Below are 14,637 nucleotides of genomic sequence, written 5' to 3'. Positions count from 1 at the left end.
TAGTGCTGGAAGTCCTATGTGTCAGCATCAGCAATCAGACAACAAAAGGAGATCAGNTGCAATCCCCATCAAAATTGCACCAGCCTTCTTCTCAAAACTAGAACAAACTATCCTAAAATTTGTGTGGAACCACAAAGACCCCAAATAGCCAAAGTAATATTGAAGAAGAAAACCAAAACAGGAGGCATTACCCTCCCAGACTTTAGCCTCTACGACAAAGTTGTCATCATCAAGACAGTATGGTATTGGCACAAAAAACCCCAGACATATAGACCAATGGAATAGAGAACTCAGAATTGGACCCACAAATGTACGGCCAACTAATCTTTGACAAAGCAGGGAAGAGTATCCAATGGNGGTGTTATGCTGAGCGAAATAAGTCAGGCAAAGGACAGATACCATATGTTTGCACATATAGGTGGATTAGGAGGAAGTTAATGGAGGACTAAGCAGGAGAAAAAGGGGAAAGATAGTTGGGGAGAGGGAGGGAGGCAAACCATGAAAGACTCTTGAATGCCGAGAACAAACTGAGGACTGAGGGGGGTGGGAGAGAGGAGCAGGGGGGAGATGGGCATGGAGGAGGGCACTTGTGGGGATGAGCACTGGGTGTTATATGGAAACCAACTTGACGATAAACTATTTAAGAAAGAAAAAAAGTGATGATGGTCTGTTTAGGTGCCATGCACTTATAATTTTTATAATGGACAGGATCAGAATTCCATATTTGTCCTGTACACTGCCTGACAGGAAGTCCAACTGGCTTCCATGATACTGAAGGCCTTTTTAGGTCCAAAAAATGTTGAAATGTTGTCAGGGTGTATGTTGAATGGGAGACTGGAGCATGGATCCTGAAGAAAAAGCATGGCTTGGTCATTTGTTTTGGGGAAGGGAAGAGAGGTGTTGGGCATCAGAAACTTCAGGAAGGTAACCAGCTCTCAAATGCATGCCACTTGACCCAGCATTCTGTATCTGGAAATTTACACTGTAGGCACACGCTGAGGGGTGCAGTACATGTTGCAAAGTTACTGTTTCACTGTTGTTGGTAATAGGAAATACTAGAAACAACCTCAGTGTTCATCAGGAAGGCGCAAGTTAAATCAGCTATGATACATCCATGTATTGGAAGATTTTAGAGCTGTAAAAATGAATGAGGAAGCACTGAGCTTTAAGAGAATATTCCTCAGGAGAAAAACAAGGTGTATCTAGTACAGTACCAGAGGATGCTACCTTCTGTTTAAAAGGTGAGACAAATAAGATTTTATTATTATTATTGCCCATATAAGCATAAGGAAATAAAGAAAATCTTAGATAGGTATTCTAGAAATGAATAGTATTCATATTTCCCTGAGGGTAGGATGAAAGTCTGGGGAACAGATAAGAGGGATACTTGTAACTCTGGGTGTGTTTGTTAATTTAAAAAATTCTTTGAACAAAAAAAATAAATAAATAAAAATAAATAAAAAAATAAAAAATTCTTTGAACAACATAAATATATTACTTACTTGAAAATTTAAATGTCAAGCTTTTTTTTTTTTTTTTACAAAGGAAAGAAGTTGTGTTTACAATCAGAAGGCAGGTGAGACTGCAGAAAACTTGTGGAGTAGTTCATACGTTATGACTAGCGAGTCGTATCCATGGAAATTTATTTGGGTAACAGAGCCATTTGTATCTTTTAGGTTTATGGTCAAGGTTTAAAAAGAGGTGTTTCAAGCTCATCAGGAAGATGCCTATTATTGGTCGCAAGGTAAGTGGAATCTGTATAGATCTTCCTCCCCTACTGCCACCCCCTTGATCATTGCCTCTTTCTTCTATTTGCCGAATCTGGTGCGAATTCCCAAGGGTGAGGGGCGATTTCGTTCCCCACCTCCAAGGAACATCTGACAATGTTTGAAGACGTTTTTAGTTCTCACAGCAGGAGGGGAGTGCTGTTGGCATGTAGTGGATGTGGCCAGGGGCGCTGCTGAGTATCCTGGGATCTTGCAGTGCACAGCGGAGACTTACCTGACTCAAAAATGCCAGAAGGGTCAAGATCCTGAGCATATTTGACCAAAGGAGAAAGGCCGTATCTGTTAAGGAAGAACTTGAAATTAGAAAACCTGACAGAAGCGGCATGATGCTTGAGGGCAACATTTGGCCGTGCTGACGTTAGCTGTGTGTCTGGGTTGGGTGCTTGCATGGCGTAGACCAGGCTTGGCAGACTTTCTCTGTAAAGGGCTAGACAGATAGAGGTCTAGACTTCACAGGCCATCCCGTGTCTTTCAGAACTCTTCAAGCCTGTCCCTGCAGCGGGAAGGCAGAAGGGGGTGATGGGAAAGGGATGAGCTTGGCTGTGTTCCAGGGAAACCATCTTTACGAAACAGGCCGGGCTCAGATTTGGGCTGTAATTTGCTGACAGGGTTGGAAACTTAGCACTTTTCTCTTGCTCTTTGTACCTGTGTGCAGGATAGTGTGTTCCCTGCGCTGTGTCCTCTCTCCCCTCACCCGCGCTGAGGATAAGGCTGTCACCTCTGTACCCTTCCCTCAGGTTCCTTATCACACAAGGAGATAAACAGTGCAAGCCCCGCGCAAGCTCTGAAGAAGGCACATGAGTACCTGATGGCGTCATCTCCCCTTCCCCACCCTCCCCCATGCCCTGCCTGCCTGCCCCTCAGCTTCAAGCTTCAAGCTTTCTTTCACTTTTGGCTCTCAATTCCTTTCCCTTTTCCCCTCACCTGACCAAAGCTTTTAGAAAAGATGTCTGTCATCTTTAACCTTTGACCAAAATTCATTCAGATCCCTATGCCAACTCTCCCGTAACTCTATTTATTTTCAGGTTCATTTCCTATAGGGGAAGTAGAAGTAGTTATTGGGGGTAGAAAAGGGGAATGGGAGTAGATAGGCTTTTATTTGACTCCAAATCATCTTAAGCCCTAAAAGGAAATCTCCTTGAGTCCTGCTAGAGTTAAGGAGTAGGGAGGGGGCGGACTGGGTCTCGAAGGATGCTAGCATTTTCCCTTCTCCCTCCCTGTATCTTTCTGCTCTTTTTCTTCACACCTTTCTCCTTCGGTTTCAGATTTTGAGACAAATAAATTCCAGAAAGTATGATTAAATCCATAAAATAACAACTGGAAGGCACTTAAAAACTATATAATCAGCTTTCATTTTTTAGAAGCAGATTTGAGGCTCAGAGGCAAAAGTTCTTTGTGTCGAGTAAGTGTGTATATCACCATCTCATTCATTCCCATAAATTCACTTACTGAGCCTACGATGAGTGAGCACATGCTCAGCATCAGATTCTACTCTGGGTGCTGGGGATACAGTGGGGAGCAAGACTCAGGTCCCTGCTCTGTGGAACTTATGTTTTTGTAGGAAAATCAGAAAATAGGTAAACACGTAAGAACTTCATTTTTTTTCAAGTCTATTTATTTTGAAAGAGACAGTGCAAGTGGGGAGGGGCAGAGAGAGAGGGAGACAGAGAATCCCAAGCAGTTTGCTTGCTGTCAGCACGGAGCCTGACACAGGGCTCGAACTCACGAAACCTCGACATCATGACCTGAGCCGAAACCAAGAGAAGCTTAACCAGCTGAGCCAGCTAGGTGTCCCAAGAGTTTCATTTTGAAATAAATGTTGCGAAGAAGTTAAAATGTGATCGAGGTTCTGAGGCAGGAATTGGGGGGTGCTTTTTAATATAACTCATCATTTTTTGTCTCTTTCATTATAACAGCATAGTCTGCGCACTGAAGCTCAGCGCTTTTTTTCTTTTAATGTTTATTTATTTTGAGAGAGAGAGAACCCAGTGAGGGAGGGGCAGAGAGAGAGGGAGAGAGAGAATCCCATGCAGGCTCCGAGCTGTCAGCGCAGAGCCCAACACAGGGCTCGAACTCAGGAGCTGTGAAATCAAGAGTCAGACGCTTAACCGACTGAGCCGCCCAGGTGCCCCAGAAACTCAGCTTCCATAGTTTGTGCCTGTTGCACATTCTCCGTTAATGCAGCATAAGTCTCCTTGTACATTGTTAAAAGTATTTGCGTGTCTAGCCCATGCCTCACGGTGCCCGAGAGCAGGGGCCCTCCAGTCTGCCGGTGCTTGCTCGTTAGGCTGTGGCAGGCGTGTTTCGGAGGGTGGCTGTCCCTCTGGTGTCCCTGGGGGCCACATCTGAGAAGGCCCTCTTGTGTTCTGGTCATCCATAGCTACCGATGGGAAAATCTCAATGTTTGCAGTCAGACTGCAGGCCTCCAACTTTCACCCGTGTGCTGCTGAAACATTCTCGCTGTGACACGCACGAAGTGTGACATGTAGCCCTTTTTCCAGATCTACTACCCTGCAGTCTCTTGGCTCAGAGAGCAGCCCCTGCTCCGGTTTGTCTTGTTTTTTAAACTCTGTTTCTCCTTTCTGCCCCCAGCACTCCTCATTACCTGCCCTTCGTTTTCTGTCTCTGCTGCTAAATAAGCCTCCTGAGAAGAGGAGTTACTTTCACTAGGACTGCCTCCTTTACTTTGCTCACTGCGTATCCCTGGCCCACAGTAGGAGTTTAACAAAGTAGTTCACAGGCTGTGGTGGTGAGGATGAGGAAGAAATAGCCATAGTTGATGAACTGTAGCAGAAAGGACCCTAGCCCCTCATAGCACCCGAGGGTCACATGGGACAGGCGGGGGACAACCTGATGAGGTAGAATGCACCCCTGGGATGTCTTGTGCCCACACATGATGAGTTATGGACGGCTTCCGGCTTCTGGGTGTGCCCCATGCACGCTTGTTTAAGGAACGCATCACCACCTGCTTGGATACTAGGATCCCTCTCACTGCTTGGCTTATTCTCTGGCTGCTGTTTGTGGCTCCACCTCGGTTTCGTTAGCACACACGTCGTAGCTGCTGCCAGGACAGGAAGGAGTGCCAAGTACTGCTCTCAGAGAGGTGCTGATGCTGGCAAACATGGACCACGTAAAGCAGTGGTGAGGTGAACGCAGCAGAAGAAAGGTGCAGGGAATTGGATGCGTCTTTAACTTTCAGAGAGAAAGTTGATGTCTCGTCTTCCAAGAGATGTTCCAAAAAATATCGGGTGGTCAGAATGTCACTGCATCTTGTTAAGAACAAAATACCGTCCCGCTTTGTGCGCTTGTGTGGGGCCTGGCCTTGAGCAGTGGCCTTGGTCTTCTGCTCCCCACACTGTGTGCTTCCGTCTCCGTGTTAACTTTATCCCTCTTACCTTTGGAGATCCAAGATACCTTGAACAAGACCAAGGACGATATTAGCAAGAATATGTCGTTCCTGAAAGTGGACAAAGAGTACGTGAAAGCCCTGCCCTCTCAAGGTCTGAGCCCGTCCGCGGTTCTGGAGAAGCTCAAGGAATACAGCTCTATGGGTATGATTCTCGTCAGATGCCAGTGTTGGCTTCTTTAATGTGGTTGTTCTGGTCATCTTCTCGTGATTGTCTAGGTCAAGAACAGTTCATCCTTGGAACTTAGATGCTCATGAGAGCCCGCCCCCTGTCTCGGAGGCTGAGTTGCTTATTTTAAAAATTCTATGTAAATTCATCCCACATCCATAAAGCAAAACAATCTCCGGAGACAGTGGGCCGTGGTCCCATTTCTGTTGGTAAGCCTGAATAAAACAGATACATTGGTCTGTTAAAAAAAGTAAAAATGAAATACGGTTCATTATAGAAATTGTGAAATCTGCACAAAGGCACAAGAAAATAAAAAGTGGCTCTAATTCCATCATCACAAGATATACACAGATGAGCTCCATATAGAAGTCAGAGGAGTCAGAGTGATTTTTGTGTAATACAAACACACGTACACGTACATGTATCTGCGGGAGCATATAAGGGAAGGATAAATATACCAAGTAACTTAATACCTAAGAGTGTAGCCCATGGACTCAGCCTGGATTCCTGCCCTGGTTGGGCCATTTAAATATGATCTTGAGTTCCTTGACCTATGTCTCAGTCTCTGTCTTTCTCCATTGGGGATAATGATAATAGAACTTACTTGAAAAGCATAATTATAGAGATTAAACCAGATCGTACAGGTAAATGTATAATAACTGGCATATAGTAAGTACTCAATAAATGTTAACTGTTATGAATACAAATATGTGTTTGTTACAGATTAAGATTATATTACAAATATTTTAAAAATAGGCTTTTTGGTTTGTCATGATTTTAGTTAGATTTAAAGAGAATTTGCAAACAACATACTACAGAGATTTCCCATTCACCCCTCACCCAGCTTCTCCTGATGTTAGCATCTAAAGTAACCACGATAACACTGGTTGAAATAGTAGTTAACTAAACTGTTTCTTAATTTTTGAAGGAGAGGGAGACAGAGCGTGAGCTGGGGAGGGGCAGAGAGAGAAGGAGATACAGAATCCGAGGCAGGCTCCAGGCTCTGAACTGTCAGCACGCAGCCCGATGTGGGGCTTGAACTCACGAACTGTGAGATCATGACCTGAGCTGAAGTCAGATGCTTAACCGACTGAACAACCCAGGTGCCCCTAAACTGCAAATTCAATTCCTATTTTGCCAGCCTTTCCACTAATGTCCTTTTTTCTGTTCTAAGATCCAGTCCAGCATACTGCATTGCATTTCAACAAATACACTCAAAATTTTCTAATTGATGTGTTGAGTTTTTGACCTTGGATTGTGTGAAATTAGATGCAGTCTGGATTTATAGATGATGTAAAGCAGGGACCGGCACTCTGAGCCCTGTGGACTACAGATTTCCAGGGTTACGAGGGCAGATTGCTGCCACTATATTTCCTTCCCTTCCATCTGTAACCCCTCGTCCGTTGCCATACTCTGCAGCACAGGTAAAATAACAGGAAATGAAACCAGGCATCCTAATTTTGAACAGCTGGTGGCCTCTAATCTGAAGACATGCATGGTACAGTCCAGTGTCCTCTAAGGAAGAGGCAAGTCATTCCGGCAGTAAGCCACAGTTCGGCAGAGGAGCTAAGAATGAGGATGTTCACTGCTCAGTCTTCTGCTGTCCTGTTGGAGCTGAAGATCTCGGCTTGATAGAGCCCATGGCTCTGGTTGTTGGCCGGTGTGTTTCTGTAATCGCTTTCTCGCTGTGCACTTTCAGTAGGGCACAGCCGTGTTGTGTGTGGTGAAAGGACCCGAGACACCCACACTGGCAGGTTGGTTGATAGCAGTGTAGACTCTCTGGAGAAGCACCTGAGACAGGAAGTGGAAAGTCAGACCTCATGTTGTGGTCAGGACCCTTTCCTCTGAGCTTTATCCCAGTGTTGGCCGCGTTCCTGATGCCGAGGGCTGACCGCATAGGTTGCTAGAAGGACATGGCTAATTGTTGAGGGGGGCGGGGGGTGGGTTCCATGTGAAGGAGGGGCTGCTGGGACCAGGGACTGATGGTACGCACACCATCATAGTTTGTCTGGTCAGGGGTTCAGTTCCCGGACTCCAGCTCTGATGAGAGTGAACTGACAGTTCATACTTTCTGCCAACTCTGCTCGTAACACTCCTCACACTTCCTTTGACTGGATAGGAAGGGAGAGAAGAAGGAACCTATTGCAGAAAAAGTCAAGTTAGTCATACAGAGACCAGAAAATGAATGTAAATAAAGGAAAAATTTTCTCCTGTTAGAAGACAGTTGGGGATGATGACATCATCATTGGACTGTATATATTTTTAATATTTTAATGCTTATTTATTTTTGAGAGAGAGACCAAGCGGAGGAGACAAGCAAGGGAGAAGCAGAGAGAGAGGGAGACACAGAATTCAAAGCAGGTTCCAGGCTCTGAGCTGTCAGCACAGAGCTGGATGCGGGGCTCGAACCTATAGACTGAGATCATGACCTGAGCCATAGACAGATGCTCAACCAACTGGGCCACCCAGGCGCCCCTGGACTATCCTTATTATACCTGGACACTGTTAATATCCTTTTCACACTGTTGTTGATAGTCATGGAAGATCTTTCATCTTTATTTTGTTGTGATAGCTCTTAAACAGAATTCTTTTTCTTGATTTATTATAAGAACGCCTTTGGGTTTCCACTCAAAATTTGGTTTTTCTTTTGTACCAGTGGTGTTAACTTCTTATCTCTTCTTTAATAGAAGCTAAGTGCCTTCCCTTAAGTTCCTGTTTACTGACCCGCTGGTCTTGACTTTCTCTGCAGATGTCTTCTGGCAAGAAGGGAAGGCGTCCGGAGCCGTGTACAGTGGGGAGGAGGAGCTCACTGAGCTCCTCGTGAAGGTGAGTGCCACTCAGTTCTTCTCCTGATTTGTGAAATTAAAATAAAATGTTACTAGGGGCACGTGGGTGGCTTAGTCAGTTAAGTGTCTGACTTCAGCTCAGCTTCAGATCTCACAGCTCAGGTGATGATCTCTCAATTTGTGGGTTCGAGCCCCATGTCGGACTCTGTGCTGACAGCTCAGAGCCTGGAGCTTACTTCGGATTCTGTGTCTCCCTCCCTCTCTGCCCCTCCCCCACTTGGGTACTTACTTACTCTCTCCTTCTCAAAAAATAAATAAACATTAAAAAAATTACTTAAGGAAAACTTATTGTTAAAAATAAGTTCAGAAAGTCTCTCTTTACCCACACATAGGTGAATATGAATAATATTGTCAGAGACCTCTTCAGTCCATAAAATGTACAATATTACTTGTTTTTAGGCTTTATAGATGCCCCATGTAGAAGGCAGATTACTAGGGAAGGTAGTCCCCCATCATTTGAGGTTATTAGTGACCAGACATATTTTGTTTGCTAAGAAGGGTTGAGGAACAGAAACTTGGTTATCATTTCCTGTAATACCCACGTCTCAAATCAGATGATCTGAGAATGAGCTGTAGGCTTACTCATAATTCAGATAATTCTCATTTTTGGTCGACTTCAGAGTTGCCCATAGCTTCTTCCTTTTCTAATCAGATTTATTTCTTAAACCCTACTTTGTCATGTAAAATGGGCATTGGCCTTATAGTCTCTAAGTTCTTTGTGTTTGATTATAATAACTATGAAACTCCTCATACCTACTAATATAGGTTTTGCTCAGCTATATCTTGACATAATGCTCTGACTTTTTTCTCTGCATAAAAAATTTATCAGTGGTGAGGCGCCTGGGTGGCTCAGTCAATTAAGTGTCTGACTCTTGATTTTGGCTCAGGTCATGATCTCATCGCCCTGAGACCCAGCCCTGCTTTGGGTTCCATGCCGAGTGTAGAGCCTACTCCGGATTTTCTCTCTGTCTCTCTCCCCCTCTCCCCTACTTGTGCTCCCTCTCTCTCTCTCTCCAAAACAAACAAAAGCAAAAACCACACACAAAAAAACAAAAACAAAAAAATTTTCAGTGGCTTCCCACCACCTACAGGGTAATACCCAAGCTGCTTACATAGCAGAAAATGTCAGCCCCGTCGTAAGCCAGCTTCCACCTGTTTTCCAACCACGTCTGTTACTTTCCCATGTAACCTTGAACTTCCGCCTCTTCTCTTCACTGTGCATAGCTCACTCATATCATGTTTTCCTCCCCTTCATTCCAGCTGTTCTAAATGATGAACTCCTATCGATCTCTCAAATTCCTATTGATTGCATTCTGCAGACGCCTCAGACCACTGGGGCTGTCGGTTATTCCCTCCTTAGGGCTCCTTCCCTTGCTCACATACTTCTGATACCACCCTGACAACAAGGGCTGCGCTGTGCTGCATGCCCTCCTAGGTGCTTTGCATGCACGCTGTGTTGTTTACGTATCACTAGAGCACTATCAGGTAGGGGCCGAATTATCCCCCAGAAAATCTGAGGAAGCAACCTCAGAGAGGTCATTTGACCTCTCTGAGTACACAATCAGAAGTAACAGGCAAAGCTAAGGTTGCAGAATGGGTCTGTTTGGTGTCTTAGTATGTGCTTTAAACCACATTCATACTTCCTCTCTCACCACACTGTAAAATGATTGATTTGCACATCTGTTTCCTCCACTATAGTTGGATCTTCTTTATGTTGGGAACATATCTTTTTTTTTTTTAATGTTTTATTTATTTCTGAGAGAGAGAGAGACAGCGTGAGCAGGGGAGGGTCAGAAAGAGAGGGAGATACAGAGTCTGAAACAGGCTCTAGGCTCTGAGCTGGCTGTCAGCATAGAGCCCAATGCAGGGCTCGAACCCACTAACTGTGAGATCATGACCTGAGCCGAAGTCGGATGCTTAACTGACTGAGCCACCCATGTGCCCCTGTTGGGAACATATCTTAACTGTTCTTCCGACTTCTAGTGCTGTGCCTGATACCTAGAAACCTTTGTGTAGTGCATGGTTCTTTGTCACGGTGTATTTATCATACTTCATATCTGCTTGCGTTTCTTTGCAGGCTTACGGAAACTTTGCATGGAGTAATCCATTACATCCAGATATCTTCCCAGGACTGCGAAAGATCGAGGCAGAGATTGTGAGAATAGCTTGTTCACTGTTCAACGGGGGGCCGGATTCCTGTGGATGTGTAAGTATATGCAGGTAGTCTCCAACTTTCTTGGTTTTTTAGCTTAAAGTAGAAGCCTTTGTTGAAAACATTTTATTATACTCTTAATATGGTGATTATTGTAGGAAGATCCAGATGAACAGCCATGTAAAAATGTTAAGTTTTGCAATTAAAAGAAAATGTTTTTTAAGTTTATTTATTTTGAGAGAGAAAGAGTAGGAGCAGGGGAGAAGCAGAGAGAGAAGGAGAGAGAGAAATCCCAAGCAGGCTTCACACTGTCATCACAGAGCCCCACGTGGGGCTCGATCTCAAAGTCTGTGAGATCGTGACCTGAGTGAACCAAGAGTCAGGAACTTAACCCACTGAGCCGCCTAGGTGCCCCAACTTTTATAGTTTTCAGAGCATCGACATTTTATTGGACATTTTTAAAGATATTTTTTTTCTTTTCAGGTTTTTATTTCAAAAATTTTAAACTTACATGAGTTCCTATAATAGTTTAGAGAACACCCTGAGTTCACTAAATGTAAATGCTTTGTACATCTGCTCTGTCCCTCTCCCTCCCTCTTTCATCCATCAACCGACGCACCCACTCCCTACCTGTTGGTCTATATAATTCTGTCACACCATCATAGTGTTTTTGATATACTTCTCATTTTACTTGAGCTGGACATTTACGTTTTTATTTTGCTGTAAATCGAATCTCATTTAGTTGGTTTAGGAGTAAAGGAAGGGGAGATTATCATTCTGTTTCAAGACACACATGAGGATTTTTCGTTTCAGCTCTTCTTTCTAGTAGATGTTTGTTTGTTAATTTTCCTAAACTGTGATGGATAAGCTTCGGTTTACATTTGTGACTAAAGACTGATCCTTGCTTTCTCTAGAAAAAATTCAAAGTCTCAATCTCTGCTTATGCAGCGTAGTTAGATTTAACCCCGCATGCTGTACTGGTAACCTAGAGGTACTAAGCCTCTCGGATGCTGTTATAATCATTATGAAGTCTACAGATTTAACTATTGAAGGGCCCGTCCAAGGGCAAGAATGTTTTACAGTTTTTTGTTTTTTCCAATAAGCAGTGTTATTTCTCTTTATGTCGGCACTATGAAAGTTCGACACATTTGTATATTCTGTATCTAACAGAATGGTACTCCAGGCATTCGTTTCCCCCTAGAACTCCAACGCTGTTAAAAACAGAGCCAACCACAATCCAGCAATGGGCTCCTTCGTGGCATTTATATGAACAGGGGACACAGGGGGAGATGCCCGTATGCTTACAGTATGTGGCACATTCTCCTGGGCCACAGACTCAGTGGACTTTTAAGAGGCCATTGGTGAAGCAACCAGAGAACAATTCGGCCTTGTCTGGTCAAGTTGAAGATACACGTATCTCATGACCCTGAAATGTCACTACTCAGGGTGTTTGTACCATAGGAAAACTGGGACATGTGTGTTGGGTAGATGTATACTCAGAGCACCGCTGCCCGTGAGAGCTGGAAACTGGCAGTAACCCAGGTGTCTGTCAACAGTGGCGTGGAACATTGGAGAATACTCTATGTGCTTTAGTCCTTTGGAGCCGATGCTCTGATTGATGCTCAGATTAGCCCATTTTGACCAGCGGGAGCCTCTTAGTTTTGGCTCTTGGGTCCTTTTGTGTGACTCAAGTGGTCTTTGAAAGCTTCCTTTTTTTTCTTTTTTTTTTTATTTGAGAAAATACTTTTATTTGATGAAATATTCCAGGTTGACTTTGTGTGCTTCTAGACCCCAGATTCAGCCATTTGTCCAAAGAGCCCGGTCTCATTTAGAACTCTGTAAAATACTGACATGGTTAGTAAGTCAAATTTATGGAACAAAGTAGATAAAAATTCAACCAGAATAAAATCTAAAGAGACAAGTAGAAGGCACAGAGGAGGTTGAGAGCCATGAGGCGAAAGTGAGAGGGGCTGACACACGTGTGGCAGGTGGTTAAGTAGCCAGGAGACACGGGGAATCGGGAGTGGCGGAGCTGTTAGGGCAGCTGCTGTTCTACAGAGTGGCAGTGGTGGCGGCTGGGGCGTCTGCGGGGAGAGGGAAGATGGTCTGTGAGGTCCTAATCGTTGGGGCCAGGAGATAATTACAGGGGTTTCATCGATTCAGGTAACTAATTAACTAATTTTCAAAGTAAGCTCTGTGCCCAACGTGTGGCTTGAACTCCACGTCAAGCATCACATGCTTTACGGACTGAGCCAGCCAGGCCCCCCGCAGGTGTTCTTTCCCGTTCCTTTCCTTGGCTGCTATTTTATTAAAATATATTGCACGTAATTATTTTATATTCTGTGTCTGATAATTCGGCTACTCCTGAGCCTTAATCTGTCTGTCTCTGCTGGTCTCATGCATGTTGTCTTGTCCTATTTGTGATTTTGTTGTTGTGTTTAACTACGCCGCTCATCTTCCCGGGAGCCTGTCTTCGAGGCCTGGATGGAAATAAAGCCCTTGCACAGAAAGCGTGCAGCATCCTGCCGATGCAGGGACTCGCCAGGAACCGATCTGCATCTGACGCTCCACTTGCAGCCTCATGCTGCGGCGGTGGTGTGGGGTCACACTGTAGACTCGTGAAAGCGTCTTGTTATCCCTTCCTGAGACTTCCTTGTTCTTCCTCACCCAAGCCTCAGGGCCCAGGACGCAGTTCTCTTGCTGCCCTCTTCTGCACCACTAGGGTTTAGTTCTTGTCCCCCCGAGAATGTGGGTGCAGGTTCCAGGACTTCAGCTGTGTGCTGGCAGAGGCCTTCCCAGGGGCAGGCCCTGAGTTGATCTCCTGTCACTTGTCACAGCGGGCCTGGTGTCCAGGGGTGGCAGCAGCTCTCACAGTCGGGGCCGCTCTGGCACCCCCGTGTCTGTAGGTTTCTGGATTGCGCTCTATGTGGGTTCAGTATATTCCTTCTTGTTAGCTCAGCAGTGGGTGTAAGAAATGCTTACTGTTTTCTCCGGCTTCTCTGTTGTTTCTCATGGGAGGGTGGACGGCCCAGCTGTAGGGTCTGTAGTGCTGGAGTTCCATGATCCGTGGTGGTTTCCCACGTGACCTTTGCACACTCGCAGCCTCTTTCCCTCCGGGTCTTCTCTTTCAGGCGACTCAGCTGTTCCTTAGAGAATGGGATTTCCCAGATTGGCGACCGTCCCTGTGCTTCCTGTCGGAACCCCTTTTGGTTACCTGTGTCTAGCCCGATGGACGCAACTCTCCAGGTGTGGAGTGGCGTCCATCTTTCAGTCTGTCTTTTTCTGATCTGGTTCGCTAAACTTGCCTCACCCTTTCCTCCCAGTCATCGTGTTTATTCTCGGCAGTGTTTGTGGTCTGCTCCCCGTGCCTTCATCCCGTGTTGGTACTTTGGTACTTTGTGTTTTGGGGTCTGTGGTTCTCATTCTCTTGTTTTTGGTGTCCAGTCTTTCAAGGCGTGCTTTCTTGAATTCATGTCCTTCTCCTGTTGTCCCGTAATGGCAGACAGGTGTGTGGAACCCCCTTCTCCTCCTTCGGCTGGTATCTTTTGAGTTAGGCTTTGGTTTTGCATGCTGCTTTTTTTTCTTTTTGTATGTTTGCCTGGTTACCGTACCATTTTCTTTCACCTTGGCTCATGCTCCTCAGAACATTCTATTTTGTTCTGATGCACACTGGCTGATTTCTCACGTGAGAGCGTTTGGTTGAGGGCCCTTAGTTCCACCAGTTCCACCTGTGTTGAATTAGCTGGGTCTCTTCTGAGATTCTGTTAAGAGTTCTCAGAGTTCACTCTGCCTGGTTGAAAGAGACTAATACCCTTGGGCTTTGATCATTTCTGTAACCCCTCCTGTATCCCTGGAGCCTTGACTTTGAGGGGTCAGTCCCGACATTCTCTTCATTTTGCTTGTTTCTCCTTAGCCGCCAGGTCTACCACTCACTGATCTGAAGATAAGGGCACCCCCTCCACTTGTTTCTCTGAAGATTTGAGGGCTTTGATGAGAATTCTCAGGATTTTGCTGGCTCACAGGACACTTTTCAGGGCCTGGAGGGCGGATCAGGAACTGTTCTGCCATCTGCTACGCTTTAGAAACTTCTCTTTTTCTCCTTGCCAGTATCGAAGTGTATTGCTTCCGATTATCTGTTTCTTTGGTGATTGTTATTGTAGGTTTCTGCTACTTTTTTCTTCCTTCTTCTAGGTCCTGGGGGAGAGAAAGTAGTTGTGGGGCAGTTTCAGTCTTCCATCTTAATCCAGAAGTCAAACCCTGGTTTTTTGTGTGTGTGT

The 14,637-nt window shown here is 45.1% G+C and overlaps 1 protein-coding gene across 1 annotated transcript in view; it reads left to right on the top strand.

Moving 5' to 3' along the window:
- SGPL1 (sphingosine-1-phosphate lyase 1) overlaps nt 1-14,637 on the top strand; it is a 56,341-nt gene that overhangs the window by 28,591 nt on the left and 13,113 nt on the right. Inside the window, exons 4-7 of the mRNA XM_077778512.1 lie at nt 1,677-1,744; nt 5,191-5,338; nt 8,112-8,188; nt 10,286-10,414. Of these exons, the coding sequence (XP_077634638.1) occupies nt 1,677-1,744; nt 5,191-5,338; nt 8,112-8,188; nt 10,286-10,414 (422 nt within the window). The remainder of the gene's footprint in view (nt 1-1,676; nt 1,745-5,190; nt 5,339-8,111; nt 8,189-10,285; nt 10,415-14,637) is intronic.

The sequence above is a fragment of the Crocuta crocuta genome, unplaced genomic scaffold (assembly GCF_008692635.1).
Source record: "Crocuta crocuta isolate KB4526 unplaced genomic scaffold, BGI_CrCroc_1.0 scaffold167, whole genome shotgun sequence".
Taxonomy (NCBI): Eukaryota; Metazoa; Chordata; class Mammalia; order Carnivora; family Hyaenidae; genus Crocuta; species Crocuta crocuta.
This window is presented reverse-complemented; position numbering and strand designations above follow the sequence as displayed.